The following is an 18060-nucleotide window of genomic DNA, read 5'->3' as shown; positions in this document are numbered from 1 at the left end:
TGTGAGCATGCCTCCCACACATTGCAAGATTGTGTGTCCACTACTCAAAGGTCACAGATTCTTGCATACTGTCTCCCTGCCCTTCTGGGGTTTTTTTGGGCCCTGGAATCCAGACCCATCATCTGGGGAGTAGCATGAGATCAAAGGTACGATTTCTCCCTTGGTCCTAAATTACTTCCCTCTAAGCTCAGAGGCTCCAGGGTACAAATGCACAGAGGTGCTAAGGGCTCCACCTGGCCCTTGAGAAACTCAACGAGGAAGAGGGAAGCAGAGACTGTGGCGGAGCCAAGAAATGACAAGTCAGGAGTAAAGAGCATCCACACACTTCACAGTTGTAAAATGGCTTTATGTTCCGATATGTAAAATAAAATGTCCATGCTATATAACAAAACACTTGACGTTTCATATCCCGTTCGCTAATGTGTCTTCTAATAAAGTGTAATCTGTACTGTGTGTGTGTTTATATATATTTATTTATTTATACGTTTTATCTAAGTCATTCTTTGTTTTTAACATCAAATGTGTAATAAAAATTTAAATAGATGTCTTTCCAAATACCCTCTCCAACGGTCATTTTAAGTTTATTTGTTTGTTTAAAAAAAAAAGCAAAGCTGAATTTGACATGTGGCCTGCATTTGTGAGATATATATATTTATATATTTCATTTATTTATTTATTTATTTAATATAATATATAAATAGCTATTCGGCATGCAAAGAGTTTAGTGATTTCCCAAATTTTGATTACAGAGTTCCCACCAGCCCCACGGATGGGCTGGTGACATTGAATGCTGAAGAGCTGGGCTCGGGATCACAGGGTCCACCTTCCTGGAAAAGCATTATCCTTGCTCTGAGCTCACTGGCTGAATTTACTGGAAGAAAGGAATTTTTTCTCAATTCTTATTTTTATTTCTGTTGGGCTCTCAGGCGCCAGAGGCGAGGGTTTTCTGGGAGCAGAACAGGCTCTGGAGGTGCTGAGCAGCGCGGTCTCCTGGGGACACCACCAGGTCAGGTGCTCGTCCTAACGGCTGATTGTAGGATGCAGACGGCACCTGAGAAGAGAGTCTGGCGCATCAGAGTGAGGGCTGTATGCTGGGGACCAAGGCGGAAGGGCTCTGTCCTTTATAAGCAAACCTGAATGATGCCAGAGATGTTATTGGTTGCCTTTTCACACTTCTCAGAAAAAAGAAAACAGGGTTTTAATACCTGTCAACTGATGCTTAGCCTATGATTCTCTCTCTAAAAGTGGTCCCTCAGACCTCAGAGCTCCAGGGATCAATTTCCAGGCCACTAACCGAGCAGTCAGCCCTCGTCTCTGAGCGGGCTTGGAGGCTTAGCTGAGCCCACCTCTCAGGTGGTCTCACAGACTCTCTGGAAGCAGAAGGAGTGGGCCTCCTCCTCCCTGAAGAAGATGCTCAGCGCCTTTCGCAAGAGCCAGGACTCTGCAAGATGGGCAGAGAGCCCCACCTCCCCAGCCAGGAAAATCCTCCTCCCCCCAACCCCCACTCCCGACCTGCCCTGCCAGAGAGACTTCACCACCTGGCCCCTGAGTTAATCGAAAATTATATTATAAAAACCTCTAAGTGACTCACATGAACGCTCCACTCCCATCCCACCCAAGGGCATGTCAAGAGATGTCAGAAAACACTGGATCCAAATCCTGCAGCCAAAAATCTCTTCTTCGCTAAGTGTGTCTTTTTTCTTTTCTCTTTTTGCTTTGTCGGGGCCTCGGTTGTCTGTCAGAAGATAGGTGCTCTCCAAATACAGGCGCGTGCACGCGGGTCGCACACTGCACCCCAACCTTTGAAATACCTTGCTGGGTTTCTTTGGGGGGGGGGGGCAGGCCAACCCTCAGAGGTTAAGACTGGGTTAACATGGTCCAGGGGCTGAGGAGGGGACCTGGGAGTCATCCGTCAGTCCAGTTCTCCACGGTCCCCATGCCTGAATGGTACTGTAAGGAGGCTTCCCGGGACAAGGAGAAGCTCTGCGAGTATAGGAACTCGTTGGCCGCATTCAGGTGCGGCGACGGCGGCTTCCGCTCGCACACGGCGCCCGGGAGGCCGCGCTCTCTGGGGAAGGAGGCACTGGGGCCCCGCTCTCGGACCTGAGCCTGGGAGAGTTGATTGTAGACGCTGAAGTGGGCGTTGCCCGGCGGCTGGGAGCCCTGGGCGGAGATGGTGGGCAGCCGGGGCATCATAGTGGTGGCGGTGAAGTGCGTGGGGAAGGACTGGTAAGGCACAGTCTCCATGGTCTGAACGCTGTAGCTCGTGTAGGGGGACACGGACGTCCACATGTTACAGCTCAGCGGGGGCGGGGGCAAGTCGTCCACCCCGGACACCCCCGCGATCTCGGGCCCCGACCCTGAGTACATGCAGGCCTCTCGTGGGGTCACCTCGCTGCAGTAGGAGGGGCTCAGCATCTGCTGGTCGTAGGGCGGGGGAGAACGGAAATAATGGTCCTCCCCCACCGCCGAGGGTGCTTCCAGATAAGATCGCTTGCAGGGTAAGTCCAGGTGACGGGCACTGTCTGCTGGAAGACAAAGAAACCTCAGGAAGAGCCAGTTCCGCCAGCCCAGGGTCCAGAACACCCCCCACTGGATGCCAGGACAGCCTATCCTTGTCATTGGTGGGAGGGGGGTGCCCATGCTGCGATGGCACTCCCAGAACCATTTTAATCAGCGACAGCTTTTATAAGGTGGCAGCAGCCCAGAAGTGGTCAGACCATGGACTGTGCTCAAAGGCCACCGGGGGACACCACATCACTGGACACTGAGTGATGTGTTTAGCCAGGCAGCATATGCCTTTGATCTCTTGCTGCCCTGACTCTTGGGGATGGTAAGAGGCCTTAATGTGCACTGGCATTCTTAGGCCAGGCCCACCCTGGCCAAGGAAAGTGCAAGCGACTGCCAGGCCACACCAGGCCCAGAGGCCACAATCTGTCTGAATTAGCCAGAAAATTAAAGCCACAATGCTTCTGCCTCCATCCTCTGCTCCCATTTGGAAGGCCTCAGCAAGCCAAAGCTACTCACAGGCATGTTCCTGTTGCTTTCAGAAGAGGAAGTAAACCCTACGTATGTTCAAAGAAGTCCCATCAGATTGTCATTACACAGATTCCAACATAACAGGGTTTACAGAATTAAGAAATGGAGCTGTTAGTAAGTAAAAGGTGACTTGCACTTATAAGGTGAAGCTAATATACTCTGTTGGGGGGAAAGATGACATTAAGTGCCCCAGACCATGGATGTGTATCTTTCAACATCCTCAAGTATTGATTCTGGACGAGCTCATCCACCCCGGGGACCCAGGGATAACCCAGGCCTGAGGACTTGGGCAGCAGCCCACTCTACAAATTTAAGAACACTTGTCCAGTTACTTGTCTTGGCCTCCATCCTTCTGTCTTCCCTAGGGATTCTCAACAGGAAATTGGCCATAGACAATAGGTAAATAAACGTGTATGGCTGTGTTCCAATAAGACTTTATTTATAGATACCAAAATTTGAATTTCATAGAGTGTTCATATATCATGAAAAAGTCTTCTTTTGATTTTTTTTCAACTATTTAGAAATGTAAAAACCATTTCGTATGACTCACAGATCGAACAAAAGTGGACTGCAGGCCAGATTTGGTCCAAAGGCCACAGTTTGTCAGCCCTTGTTTTAGGTTACTAGTTCTAATAGGACTGGTACAGTGGCTACTCAGGAGTCTTCCAGGGTGGTCCCTAGGAGCTGGGCTGAGAGAACATTCTGCGCGGCAGGCTAAGTCCCCAAACCCATTCCCAAGAGAATTTCAGTGGCCCTGTGAGGACTTCTGACGTGGTAATACTAATCATTTGTATTTTATAGAGGGCAAACTTGAATCCTCGTACCAGCACAGATGTTCTGGTTCTTGGCTCGAACTCCTGTTCCTCATAAAGAAGCCAACACAGACAGGTCCATGTCCTGTCTTCCTGGACCCTAGTCTACATCCCCCAACAGCTCCCATCCACTCTCAAGAAGCCTCTGCAGACCTGATGGGATGGGCTGGGGAATCTATGCTCAGCCAGGACTCCCAGGGTTAGGATGGAGGTCGCTTCTACAAACGACAACCTCCGGACTGGGACGCTTCCACCTCTCCCATGCCCAGAGGCAGCGCCTGGCTCACTGTGCCCTCTGCCCACCCCGACGAGGTGCTCAAAGCAGCGGCTACCAAGTGACACCTGGGACTGGGGACTGCTTGCGGCAGACCCTCCGATCCTGTCTCCTGTTCCCCCACCCGCTGTGCTACCTCAGTTCCGCCCCTCATCACTCTCTCCCCGATGCCTGTAACAGCCTCTGTCCACATCACCCCATCCTCTTCACCCCGTCCCACACGACTGTCTCGTCAGGTTCCACATGCCTGTCCTCAATGCCAATCTGACTCTGTCCCTCTTCTGCCTAAAATCCTGATCTAGGGGACACCACGGCCACAAGCTGTCTGCATGCAAAGCAAGAAGCGCTGAGCTTGACCATGGTCCCCAAGGCTTTAGGCTCAGTCTCCAGGCCACACAACAATCAGTGTGTGTGTGTGTGTGTGTGTGTGTGTGTGTGTACTCGCACGCACCCCCATGCATGCTCGCATGCTCACGTGTGCAGGGGGCAGTGTTTGTGTGGAGGGCGTCACCCCCGTCCCGACCCTCCAGGGCATCCAGAGCAGGAGGGAGCTACCTCGTCTTTTCAGGCAGTGATAGAAGAGGCTGGAGTCCCTCTGGGCTGGGAAGGTGTTGAGGGGAAGGTCCTGGGGCTCAGCCGCGGCGAACTGCATGTGGGCCCCGTTCTCATACTGGTAGTGCTGGAGCGCCTGGTGAGCCCCGTGCAGAGGGCTGACGTCAGGCTTGGACGACAACTGGGTGGAGACGAGCCGCTGCCTCACGATGCTTTTGGAGATCACCGGGTATTCTTTGCTGGAGGCGAGGGAAAGACAGTCAGCCGGAGAGGGGAAGGGAGGGGAGATACTCAGGGTCACCGCGTCCATGTGCCTGAACCCCATCCACCGCCCCAGCCCCCAGGGCCGGAGCAGTCCCCACCTCTGCAGCCGGGCCACACGCAGGTCACTGTCGTCACTGCCCCGGAATCCCTTGGCGAAAGGGTTGTTCTCAATTTTCAGCTGTGTGATCTGTCAGGAGAGGAGGCACAGAGGAGTCACGGGCAGGGTGGGGGAGAACTGGGCCAGCCCTGCCCCCTGCCACAGGCACATTCAGAACCCCGGGCAGCATCTGGGGAAGTGGCATCTTGCAGGAGCCTCCCTGGCCTTGAAGTTCTCGCCGGCTCTTACCCGTTCTCCTAGTGGCAGACCCCCATTCTGTGTCCTACTCTCCCTAAATTCAGCCCCTCGTCACTCTCTCCTGGGGCCTATAACAGCTTCCCACCCACATCACCCGCACAACTGCCACATCAGGTTCTGCCTGCCTGTCCCAGATGCCAATCTGACTCTGTTCCTCTTCTGCCTAAAATCCTTCCCCCACACCCAACCATTCCCAACACAGGTGTGAAAGCCTTCTGGGGAGGGCAGCTTGGGCACAGGCAGGGAGGCAACAGGATGGCCCATTCAGGGAGCAGAAGACAGCCTGGGGTGGTCAGGCCAGGGCGGGAGGTGGGCCAGGATGTGCCAGGTGCGTGCCAGGAAGGGCTTCCGAATGGCTCGGTCACCTGCTCCCCTGCCGCTAGCAGTGCCCAAGGGCTCCTCTCCTGCCCCCACCCCTTCTCTCCGCAGGCCCGGAATCCCACCAGGGAGAAGACTGCAGAGCAAAAGGCCCCCCAGTGAAGCCACAAGGCAAGCTCCACGCTCCCGGTGTTCCCAGTTGCCACCTGTGTCGGTCTCCAGCTTGGACCACAGACAGCTGCCCTGTGCTGGGGATCAGGAGCCTCGTCTCCTTCCCTGCACGTCTTTCCATTTCTCAGGACTCTGCAGGACTGGGCGGGTTCCTGAAGCGACTGCCCTGCCCGTCCCAGCCCGGCTGCACCGGGGCTTCACTGCCTGCCTCCGTGGTGGCCCTGAAATGTGTCCGCGCTGGAGGCGGTGGGGTCTGTACCTTGTGATTCTGGTAGGAGGTCACAGAGATGAAGGAAGTCTCTGGGAACACATGGGTGCAGAAGGCCGTGTTTTTGGAGCCAAAAGCGTTGTTCTCGTCGGCCTTCACGATGTGCAGCCGTGGCTGGTACTTGTGCATGGAGTTGAGGATGATCTGGAAGAGAAGGGTCTTTTGTCAGCTCCAGGTCTCCACCCTCTTGTCTTCAGCCTTGTCCAGCCGGCCCGGGGCTGGCTTTCCTTCTCCTGAATGCCCAAGGCTCCAGGGTTTGACCACAGGGGGCTGAGCCCGGAAGGGTCCAAAAACCTCCCTTGCAGGTTGAAGAACCAGACCCCTGAGCCCCAAACTCAACCTCAGGGGCACCCCTTGGCCTGTCTGCTTCAGCACCAATGCCTGGTCCCAGGGCCTCCCAGATGACAGCCCCTTCGCTGTAGTAATGGGGAACGGAACCGTTTAAAGGCCTCCCGTGAACTCAGCACAGTGTTAGTAAGCAGAACTGAGTTGCAGGCAAAAGTCCAGGTGCCACGGACTGACTGTGTGACCTCAGGCAAGGCCCTGGGCTTCTCTGAGCCCCAGCCTTCAGCCCTGCGGGCTGCCTCTTCCCCTGGCCTCTTCTTCCCCAGCTCACCCCTCCCCACATATGTGGGACCTGCCCTGTGGTGGGCATTCAGCCCTGCCTCACACAACTGTCAGCAGCAAAAGCCGCTTCTCAGCCCAGGGTCTGCAGGACGGGGGAGGGGGCCGCCAAGGAAGATGAACTCTGACCTGTCCGGGCAGGCAGGCGCCCATCCCTTCACCAGCAGCAGGCTTGCAGAGCAGAGGCTGGGAACACCCTGATGCACTCAGCCTTCAGACCCGCCCCGGGAAGACCACAGCCTGGGCTGAGGGGAGCGCCATCGTGGGCTGAAGTCCACAGAACCAAGGCAGGAGGAAGATCGGAGGCCCCGGGCAAACCCCCAGCCCTTGAGGGTGCCTGAGGAGAGAGGCCGAGCGCCCGGGACACTCAGCCTGGAGCCCCGGGACCAGCACACGGTAGTTGCAGCCCCAAAGCCTCTTCCTTCGGCCATGCCCCACGGTAGCGGCAGCATCATGTGCCATTAAAATGTATTTTTTATCGTTGACATTTGCCAGACACCCTCCCCACTGGAGGTAGGACAGGCATTTGGGGCATTTTATCAGCACCGCGCGGGTTTTTGTTAACCCTTCGGCTCCCGTCCTGGCTGGATGAGGCTGGTCCCTGGCGGAGCTCCTTTCTCTCCATCAGGAAGTACCTCTCTTGGGTTGGCTTCCCCCGCTCCCAGGTTCCAGGGACCTGGCCTGGGGCTGAAGCTTAGTGGGAGACTTAACCCCTGAGTGACAGAGTGCCAGGCGAGAGTTCAGAGCCAGGCTCGTGTGTGGCAAGCCTTCCTCTGGCGGGGCTCAGCCTCCTCACCCCCTGGGAAGGAAGGCGGCCCAGGGAGAAGCTCAGATGAGGGAGTGGGTGGTCCGGCACCCAGGCTGCCAGCTCTGCCCTGGCCTCGCCTCCGGGCCTGGCTGGGCGGCTCCAGCAGGAACTCTTCCGCCTTCGCACTGGCCCCTCCCCTGAGCCACTCTCAGTGACAAACCTCCAGAGCCTCCTGGGGCACAGAGCCCCCCAGCCCCAGATCCCATCTGCAGCTGGGGAACCCACTGCCCAGCGCGGGGCCTGCCAGGGGAAACACTCAGAATGAGGCTGAAGCCGGGGAGGCCTCCCTGGACTGCCCATTCCAGGGGCCTGGGGAGGGGCACTGGGGAGAGCGGCTGGGGACACACTGCCCAGTCCCCAGAGGTTACTCCATCACCCTGCATGCCAAGGTCTCGGAAGACCCAGCAGCTGAGTGCCCAGGAGGTGACCTAGGGGCCGGATTCCTGCCTCCGCCCCTCTGCACTTGTAGTTCTCTCTGCTGTCTTGATCTTTTTGCCCCCATTCTCCCTCACCTTCTAGGCCCAACTCTTCCAGGAAGTCGTCCCAGATTACCTGAGGTCTGCTCTAAACTCCCGAATCTGAAGCTTCCTTTCCACAGTATGGTCTACTGAGCTATGGTGCTGCTTCCAGCGGCTTCCCATTCCTTCTTGTCCCTTCAGTTAAATTATAACTCCTCAAGAGAAAGGGCCTTAGCTATTGTTCCTTCTGTACCTCCAGGCTCCTCCTCTACTCCAAAGCAGGAACAAGTGAGTGCAAGACCAGGTTATGGGAAGAGGAAGACCTGGGTCCAAACCACAAACTCTCTGTCCCCTCCTCCCTCATCTTTCTTTGCCCACAGGATAAACTCTAAGGCATGTTTCAGGCAAAATTAGTGATTGAACATGCGCACAGACAGTCCTTCTGTGATCACTTACATGTTCCAGCCCCTGGCATGCAGGGCTGGCCTCAGTCACTCCAGACCCCTTGGGTGGGGGGTGAGGGTGATGGGGGGCCCAAGGGGAGAACACAGACAGGAGGCAGACAGAACCCAAAGCAGACGCTGCAGTCCCCAAGTAGTGAGGCTCTGCCATCCCTAAGGACTGCTTGGGACAGACCATAGCCACCCTGCGCCTCTGCCCCCTAAGCAGTCAGAGCCATGGGCACCGTCAGTCCCCCTCACCCCTCACTGTCCTCCACCTCCGGGTCTGGTCAGTGACCAAGCCCTGTGATTCCACCTGTAAAACAAAGATCAGATCACTCCCTTGCTTAGAACCTTCTGGTTCATCCAGGAAGACTGCACCTTGCTTGAAGGCAAGGCCCTTTGTATTTCTCCATCTTCCCATTTTCCCACCACCACCACCGACCACCACTCCTGCCATATTTAAGGCTCAATACATGACTTCTGGGCTTCCCTGATGGTTCAGACAGTAAAGAATCTGTCGGCAATGCAGGAGACCTGGGCTTGATCCCTGGGTTGGGAAGATCCCCTGGAGAAGGGAATGGCCACCCACTCCAGTATTCTTGCCTAGAGAATCCCATGACAGAGGAGCCTGGCGGGCTACAGTCCATGGGATTGCAAAGAGTTGGACACGACTGAAAGACTAATACTTCACTTCACTTCATATGCCACTTCACTTCTATTCCTAATGTCACCTTTGATGGTTCCCTCTTGCCCTTGGGATAAAGGTCAAACTCCTTAGCCCATCCATCAGACATGGTCCTTAATGATAAGGGTGGAGAGACTGCCAAGCACACCTTCTAGGGGAGTGAACCATACAGGCGGGCAGAGAAATCTGGGGAGAGAGACACTGCCAGATTTGCAAAGGAAGGTGGGGGCCCCTCGGGGAGTCCAACCCCAGTCACAGGGAAGCCAAGAGGGGCCCAGAAGCATCTATGGATCTCTGCCCATCAGCTGCCGGTCCCGAGCAAGCTCTCGCCCTCCAGTCATCGCGGTCCCCATCTGTACAGTGAGGCCTTCAACTATGTGGTCCCAAACACCCTTCCTGATTCTGCCAGTCTGGAGCCTGGGCAGGTGTGTGGAAGAAAGTTCCATCCACTGAACTAATGCAGACTCAAGCTGGAGCATCGGCCCCGACCGCCTGGGAGAACGGGAAACCGGCTCGGTGACTCACACCTGGCTTTCCTCGGAAGTTCCTCGGGCGCCACACTAAACTATTTTGCCAGAGTCTCACATTTATATTTCTTGCGGAGGACATGGGGCCAAATGGGCCAGCCACGTCAACAAACCCCACTACACGGCTGGTCCCGTCATCATCACTGTTCTACAGAAATGGGATTCATTATGTTCTGGCTACAATTCAGAAGCCTGTTCTATTTTAACAATTGTGATAGCGCCAAACAGCCATCTCCTAGAGAGATCACCATGGCGTGCTCGGCTTAACGAGGCCCAGATTCATCTGCGCTGGAATCGCAGAGCATTAGGGCATGGAGGGGCAGGCCGTAGCGATCCCTCTAGTGCCATCTCTTCATTGCACAGATGAGGAACAGGAGGTGAGTAGTGGGAACATGACGTGCCCAAGGACACACAGCTGGTCGGAGACTGGATCCTGAGAAGACTCCAGACGGCCCTGGAGAGAGCACGAACTGCCCTCAAACACAAGCTCGGTCATTAATGATAAGGTTTCAGCTAAACACGGCGGGAGACGAGGATCCACCAGACCCCATCGCCCCTCGCAAGCGCAGCGTATTGGGGCTAACGTCTGCCTGTCAAATATCAAAACCAGATTGTTTCCTGCCTCACATGTGTACTTTCTGAGACGACCTTCTCCATCATCCTTCTTACCCTCTCCCGCCCCACACAGAGGTCTGGGACAGAGACAGGATCTGCAGCTTAGAAAAATTTTAAAAAGAAGAAGAAAACCAAAATCGAGACCAGAGAGGCCCGAAGATTGGCTCAAAGAAGATCCAAGTCAGGACTAAGTTGGACGGCCCGTCAGCCGACTCAAGAGCCCTGCACCGGGCAGGCCTGAGTACTCAGGCCCAGGGCAGCAGGCTTGGCGCCTTCTCTGCCAGCCAGTGTGGACAGAGCACAGCCTCTGTGCCAGGCCCCGTGCTGAGTCCTGCCCACACAGCACACAATCAAGCTTTACAACATGCCTGTAAAGTATTAATTGTTGTTGTTGTTCATTTGTTAAGTCATGTCCGACTCTTTGCAACCCCATGGACTGTGGCCCGCCAACTAGAGTGGGTTGCCACGTCCTTCTCCAGGGGATCTTCCCGACCCAGGGATCGAACTTGCATCTCCCACATCTCCTAAATTAACAGGCGGACTCTGCCACTGAGCCACCAGGGAAGCCCCAAAGTATTAACGCCTCCCTGTAACAGACAGGGAGCTGAGGCTCAAGAGGTGAAGGCGTCTGCCCAGCCTCAGACAGTGATGGGGGCAGAGCCAGCATCAAGCACTGATCTCCGAGCCTCAGCTCATACCTGCACCGGTACCTGGCTGCGAAGGGTGGGCCGGTCTACTGGTGGGTGGGGAGTCTCTGTCCCAAAGCACCCAGCAAGGCTTGGCACATCATCAGGGCTCAGCAAATGTGGGAGGAAAAGAAAGAGATCAGTAGTTCCGGGTCCCCCTCTAGCATGTGCTTTGCGGGGACATCAGCTCCCAGCAAAGGAAGTGCCTTCTCTAAGTAAACCCCCTTCGTCAGGTTACTTAGAGAAGTCACACTCACTCCTGCTCACTGCCACTCAAACTGCCAGGCAGCACGACAGGATGGTGGTTAAAAAAAAAAACTTCCTGGTTTACTGTCTAGTGGGAAACTCACAGGTAACCCAAAATCAAGCAAAAACCAGTGGTGAGAAAAAGTGGGAGACAAAATACTGCACTGATGACAGTAACAAGATGACAGGCAATGTGCAGGGCCTTGCGAAGGAAAAACTTGAATACACTTTTGAAAGACAAAAGGCAGACTTCAACGAAGAGAAAGGCATCATGATCAATGCTCACCCCCCCCCCAGTAAATTTATAATTTAGAGTGATTCTAACAAAAATACAAGTACGTTTTTTTCTCAACACTACAAGCTTATTCTAAGGCTCATATTAAAAAAAAAAAAATAGACAAGACCAGCCAAGAAAACTCTTAAAAAGAAGACCAATGGGGGAGGACCGAGTCTGCCAGACACTAAAACCTATTATGATGTCTCAATGCTTAAAGCACTGGCATAGGAACAGACACAGATTCAGGAGGGGATTTACTGTACAGAACCAGAGAGTGTCCTAAACCAGAGAGGGGAGAGGGTTAGTCAGTTATTGGTGTTGGGACCACTGGATAGCTCTCTAGGAAAAAAAAAGTTGGATTCACACTTTGTATCGAATGCCAGAATAAATTGAAAAAGGGCCAATGGTTTAAATGTAGTAATAAATCCATAAAATACTATAAGAAAACACAAGAAAAATCTCTTATAAGTAAGGAATGGATAGGGGTTTTCAATTACTCAAAATCCAGAACCCATAGAGAAAAGACCGACACATTCAATCAAAAACGTCTTTGGAGGATTACCACTATAGGCAAGACCAAAAGACAAGTGACAAACTGGGAAAACATATAAGCAACTCAACATCGCAGATGGGAGCTAAATCTTTCTAGCTTATAAAAGCTTCTAGAATGGATAGGTGATTTTTTTTTTTTTAATCTAAGAATGAGAAAAGGATAAGGACAGTAGTTCACAGAAGAGGAGAGAGATATATATAAAAAGATGCTTATGTTTACTTATAATAAAGGAAATAGAAACTGAAGCTAAAACTGACATCTGTGTTTCAGCCATGAGACTGGAAAAGATCCAAAACTTTTCTCTCCCACCATGTTCATGAGGCCACAGCGATGGTGGGAAGACACATCTCTGCAACACCAATGAGGACAGGATGACAAACTGCAAATCCATATATCCCTCAAACAGGCACTTTATCACAAAGAGTACTTGGCTCAGGTATAAAGTGACATATGTACAAGCTTCATTGAAAGAGCAGAGATAGGAAAACATCTAATTCCTTCAGTAAGGACTGGCTACACGATTAACGGAACAATCATTGGATGAAATTCTATGCAGCTGGGTAAAAGGAATGAGGCAGCTCTATATGAATGAAATGATCTCTGAGACACTGAGTTTGCAAAGCAAGGTGCAAAGTGTTTACAACATGGTACCTTCTGTGGCAAAAAGAAGGGATGTGAGACTCTGTATTCTGCCTGCATATGCAAAAAGAAACACAGAAAAGAAATTAGTAACAGTTGGTGCCAGAGCTGGAAGAAGCTAGGTGGATGGGGAACCAGTGGAGGGAGATGTCTCACTGCAGACCTTTTTCATTTGTTCACTGATTGATGTTTCAATCATGTGAATGTATTTCCTATTTAAAAACAGATTTGACAAATAAGTATAAAGTTATAACTGTGGCAAGCACTCCAACGGAAAGGTGCTCTGAGAGCATATAATGGGGACCCCGAACTGTCTCCCTGAAGCCATGGCATTTGAGGTTGGATCCCAAGGCTCAGGAGTAACTGACAAGGCTGAGGCCCGTGGCTGGAGGAGGAAACACACTGAGGGATACTGCCTGTGCCATTCTGTGGCCCGGGGAGCCCACATCCGCAGTCCGGGGCTAACTCAGCCTCTGCAAGGCTTAGACTGACTATGTGAGCAATCACAAGCTAAACTTTCTCCTCGGCAACGTGGAAGTCTAGAGACATAGGAGGTGGTGAGGATGGCCATCTCCCTACAAACACACACCATGCACCCATCCCCTCCCTGCCTCCAGATTAGGAGAAAAGTAAGACCCATGTGCCAACCATCTCCACGTCCAGCTGCAGGACGCAGGCCCCAGCCTAGCAAGACTCTCCTCAACTGCCTGGAGTAGCTTCTCTTCCCATCCTGTGGTCACCTCGCACAGGACCCTGCTGGGGACAGGGGGCAGTGAGCAGGAGGAAGGGTTGGCCGTGTCCTCTCATCCAGCGGAGGCACGGCCGTCAAGCTGACCTCCTGGTCCCAGGCCCCTGACCCTTTCCGCCCCTGCTGCCTGCTTATGCTCAGAACCTAAAGGTCACACCCTGACTCCACCTCTCAAGAGCAGAGGGCTTTCCTGGACTCACAGCAAAAACCCACAGGAGTTTTCTAATCAGAAGTCAATCTTATCTTTTCTGAACACGTGGCCTGAGGGGCTCCTGGACTCTGGACCTTCTCCTGGGTGGTTGGGTGGCACATGAGAGACAGCTGCTGATGTCTCTGAGATCCTGAGTGGGGAGTCCACTGTCTACCTGGCTGGAGAAAGTTCCCTGAGGTTTGGAAGCTTTTAGGAAAATTTGCAAAGTGTGGAGGTGAGCGATGTGGGAGGACTTGTCCAGGGCAAGTTCACAGTACAAGATGGCTTTTTCCCAGGTTTCTACACCGAGAAGCCAAGAAGGGTGACTTGGAGAGCTCACTGCTCCAGTTGGCACAGACCAAGGGGCAGAAAGCCAAGGCTCAAATGGGCCACTTTGCCTTGATATGTCTAGGAAGTTAGCTCATCCTCCGAAGCCCTTCCCTGCAGGGCCAAAGGCTGTGCCCTCTCCAGTGATGCTCCAGATTGCTGAAGAGCTGACAGCTGGAGCCCTGGGTACCGAAAGACAGGGGGAGAAGCCAAAGGAGCCCAGGCATCAGAAGGCAGGGGTCCATCTGTGCTGTGTTACTCCCAGCTCCTGAGACAAGCGCCTTGTCTCCGTGAGCCCCGCCACCCCCACAGAGGGTGCAGTAACCAACAACCTGCACATGTTGGGAAAACATGGGGATGGGGAGAAGGAAGATACTCCACACCCAACCCTCCGGGGAGGAAGCTGAGTTAATACAGGGAATAGCCCCCCAGCTGAGGAGAGGAGGGCCCCAGGCTGGTGTGGCGAGTGTAGCCAGGGGCACCCCCAACATCACAAGCCCAACAAGCCAGCCCCACTGGCTGCTCAAGACCACTGCAAACCCTTTCGGGACCCCAGAGGAGCCACCAAAGAAGCAAGCCAGGGTGAGAAACCTATTGCTGGGCAACGAAGGCCAGGTCACACCCTCCTGCTTCCAAAAAAGCCCCGCTTTTCAACCACCTGACTCCCTCCCCTGGCCCTCTCTGCAGGGTTCCGGGGAGGTGGAAGGGTCCTCAGAGACATTCCTGCAGCTGGGAACCTTGAGAGTGACCTGTGCGTCTAAAATTCTCGCCACAGCTTTGATCCCTGGGTATTTCTGATCACTCACCCAAGGATCCAGCTCCCGCCCATCTCTATCGACCTCAGCGTTCGGTCCCTGGGGTGAGTGTGTATGTGTGAGTGCAGTTGTGGGCAGAGATGAGGCTCTCCACCTCCCACCGTGGAGGCCCTCGCTAATCTTTCAAGGTTGATCCCACAGCCTGGCCAAGCAGAGGAGGCCAGAAAGGAGCTGACCACTAGCAGTCTTGGCCAGAATGGCAGCCTCTCTGGCCCTTGGTCATAAAAGACCCTGTGATCTGAGAGGTGGGGGCTTGGTTGACCCTTCCCGTTGGTGGGCGGCCTGTTGTCGCCCCTGTGGAAGGCTGCACGGGCGCATATCCCCGGGGCCCACCCGGGTGTCTCTGTCACATCCCAACAGCATCTGCCTGCCCTGAGTGGGAAAACCCCATGCTGCCTGCAAAACAGACAAGTCAGGAGTTGATTATTTAACTAAGCATTCTCCTAATTGTTGGTTTATCGATTGCTGACGACTTGGAAAGAGAACTGAACAGACTCTGAGAAAATTAGAACCAAGAGCTGCTTGCCAGTTACACACCCATCAACCAGAAAAGACACATTGCTGGCACTCTCCATAAGGAGCTATGATTCAGAGTGCTGATTTGCACACAGCTCCCCAGAAACAGAACTGAGGCGTAAAAGAGGCACGTGCCTGCACGCCCCCCACCCCTGCTTCCCCCACCACCCCCCACACAGATGTTATGAGCGTGCAGCCAGGGCAACTGCATCCAGGAGCCCACGGCACCCACTCCATCAACACCCCACCCTGTGTCTCCAGGGTAACCACGCGTAACCTAGAGGGGCGAGGCTTGCTCCCTGGCAGATGATACTGGGTCCCCAGGCTTCTGTTTGCCACACGTATGAGCTAAAAATTTCCACATAAAGAGCTTTTTGTGGGCCTGCCAGGGCCAGACTGGGGAAAGAATGAGCTTTAGCAGCCTGGACGGGGCGTCAGCAGCAGCATCCCTGGGATTTCGGAGTCGCTCTTGTGAGAGCCAGGCCCCGGGCAAGCCAGGAGGCAGTGCGAGGCCATCCTTTCCAGGGCAGGCGGCTGCGGGGCCAGGCGGGCGCCAGGGATGAGGCTCCTGAACTCATCAGTGACTCTCAAGACAATCTCCTGGTCTCAGGCCCCAGCAAGGCCAGATTTGGGGAAACCGCAGCTGAGATTTGTGAGATGTGGGTCCATCTGAGTCGTCGTTGTCATCAAGGGTTACTCGCTCAGTCGTGTGTCCGACTCTTTGTGACCCCATGGGCTGTAGCCCACAGGCTCCTCTGTCCGTGGAATTCTCCAGGCAAGAATACCGGAGTGGGTGGCCAGCCCCTTCTCCAGGGGATCTTCCCGACCCAGGGATCGAACCCGCGTCTCCCACGTTGCAGGCAGATTCTTTACAACGGTAAAGGGAAACCATCATAGTTGACACTCATTTAGAGCCTCTTAGGCGCCATGTGCCTCATGCATAATCTCATTTAATTTTCACCTGGTCATCCCCATGTTCTAGACAAGGAAACTAAGGCGCAAAAAAATCTTGCCCCAAGTTACCCAGCCAGTAAGTGCCAGGGGAAGGATGCTTACTGTGGAACTCAGACCCTGTGCTCTGGCCCATAAACCCGCCTGGGACTGGGTCCCGAGAATGGATTCTCCAGATGAGCACCTCTGACCGTCCCACCTCTGACCCCACCCCAGCACCCACGCTCGAGGCCAGGCAGCCCCCTGCTTACATGGCCGAAGGGGTCCAGATGGTTGTTTGTCAGCTTCAGCTTCTGGAAGGAGACCAGCTGCCGCATCCAGTGGGCCCCCGTGGCAGGAGAATCCGGGTGCACGTACAGCCGTCCCGGCATGGCCGGCTCAGCCTTCCCTGCCACCATCCTGCCAACAGAGCGTGGAGAAGCCGCGGCCGGTAATTGCCCTGCCATCTCCGGGAGCCCAGACTTGCTGTCTCCCACCCCACAAGAGCAAATCCCCAGAGGCCTGGGAACCACATCACTGCTGCTGCCTACCGCACCGTCCATTTAGGGCTTTGGGGGTAACAGAGTGGGGCGGAGGAGAGGGTGCTGGGGAGGGACAGCCGTCCTGAACCTCCCATATCTCACTGCAGTAGAGAGAGAAAGGGAAATTGTAGAGAAATGTGATGGTTTATTTGAAGGGGCTAATCACAAATGTGTCGTGTGGAGATTTAGGCACTTCTGTGTCTGGGTTGTATTTACACTTTTTACATGTTAGAAATAACATTATTTGGGAAATGGCAACCCACTCCAGTACTCTTGCCTGGAAAATTCCATAGACGGAGAGGAGCATGGTAGGCTATAGTCCATGGGGTTGCAAAGAGTCAGACACAACTGAGCAACTTCACTTCTCAGATGACAGAGACGATTTTTAAACTGGTTGCCCCCTAAACAATGGTGAGAAATGAAATGGTAGCTGTCCATTCAGGGAGAATCTGCCCTGAGTGCTAATCCAGCCCAGGGAGAGAACAGAAAGGAGCTCCTGGCAGGACCTGACCACCGAACCTGGCCTCCTGGGCTCGGGTTCTGCGACCTTATTACCCCACACAGCCGAGCTCACATGCTGGGCAGTGGATTCATTGATCCCTCCCTCTTTCTCCTCGGGAGCTGTCCTAGGGTCCGGGCGCAGATGGGGAACATGAACAGGCCGGCCCAGGAAAAACCGCTTTCATTTACCGGGCCCCGGCTTGGTTTTGGCCTTTAATCTGCCTGCTCTCCCTGGATGGGGGACACACAGCTTAAGAGGGAGGGTTCTGGGGGGGGTGGGAGGAACTGGGAGATTGGGGGTGACACCTATACCCTACTGATGCTATATGTAAAACAGATAATGAATGAGAACATACTGTGTAGCACAGGGAACTCTACTGTCCTCTGTGACCTGAACGGGACGGACATCCAAGAGGAGGGGCTAGATGTGTATATCTGGCCGGCTCACTTTACTCTACAGTGGAAACTAACAACATCGTAAAGCAGCGACACTCCAATAAAAATTACTTAAAAAAAACACACACACACACAAGAATAAAAAAAGAAGGAGCAAGTGGGTGGAGAGACAGAAGAGAGATTCACAGCCCAGGCTCTAAGTATGGACTATCAAGGCCTCCAAGGAAAATGGCTCCTACCTTCTGCCGTAGCCCCATCTCCAGCGCAGCCCTGTCGGAGCCTAAACCCGCCCAGCGCTGGGGCTCACGCGTCACCCAACAGCCCAGTCACCCACCCTTGGGTGTCCACAGCCGTGGGGAGAGCGCAGACCCTTGAGATCCATCAGACACCCAAACACCGTGGCTCGTTGTCGCTCCAGCCCCTGCCCCATCCGCAGGAGATGTGCAGATGACCCTGTGGCCTCGGCAAGCCCGGTGCCCGA

At 54.0% G+C, this 18060-nt stretch overlaps 1 protein-coding gene across 3 annotated transcripts in view; it reads right to left on the bottom strand.

Annotated features, from left to right (window-relative positions):
* Positions 1–335: 335 nt before the first annotated feature.
* Positions 336–18060, bottom strand: part of TBX4 (T-box transcription factor 4) — a 32185-nt gene continuing 14460 nt past the window's right edge. For 2 of the 3 annotated variants that reach the window (XM_043481491.1, XM_043481406.1), the window contains exons 5-9: positions 16413–16560; positions 6045–6197; positions 5040–5128; positions 4681–4916; positions 336–2528 (exon numbers count right to left, since the gene is read on the bottom strand). In XM_043481491.1, coding sequence (XP_043337426.1) covers positions 1906–2528; positions 4681–4916; positions 5040–5128; positions 6045–6197; positions 16413–16560 — 1249 coding nt within the window. In that variant the 3' untranslated portion in view covers positions 336–1905. The remainder of the gene's footprint in view (positions 2529–4680; positions 4917–5039; positions 5129–6044; positions 6198–16412; positions 16561–18060) is intronic. The other variant, XM_043481576.1, reaches the window with a different exon arrangement.

Source organism: Cervus canadensis, chromosome 1 (assembly GCF_019320065.1).
Source record: "Cervus canadensis isolate Bull #8, Minnesota chromosome 1, ASM1932006v1, whole genome shotgun sequence".
Classification (NCBI taxonomy): Eukaryota; Metazoa; Chordata; class Mammalia; order Artiodactyla; family Cervidae; genus Cervus; species Cervus canadensis.
The sequence above is the reverse complement of the archived record's forward strand: the minus strand, read 5'-3'. Positions and strand labels throughout refer to the sequence as shown.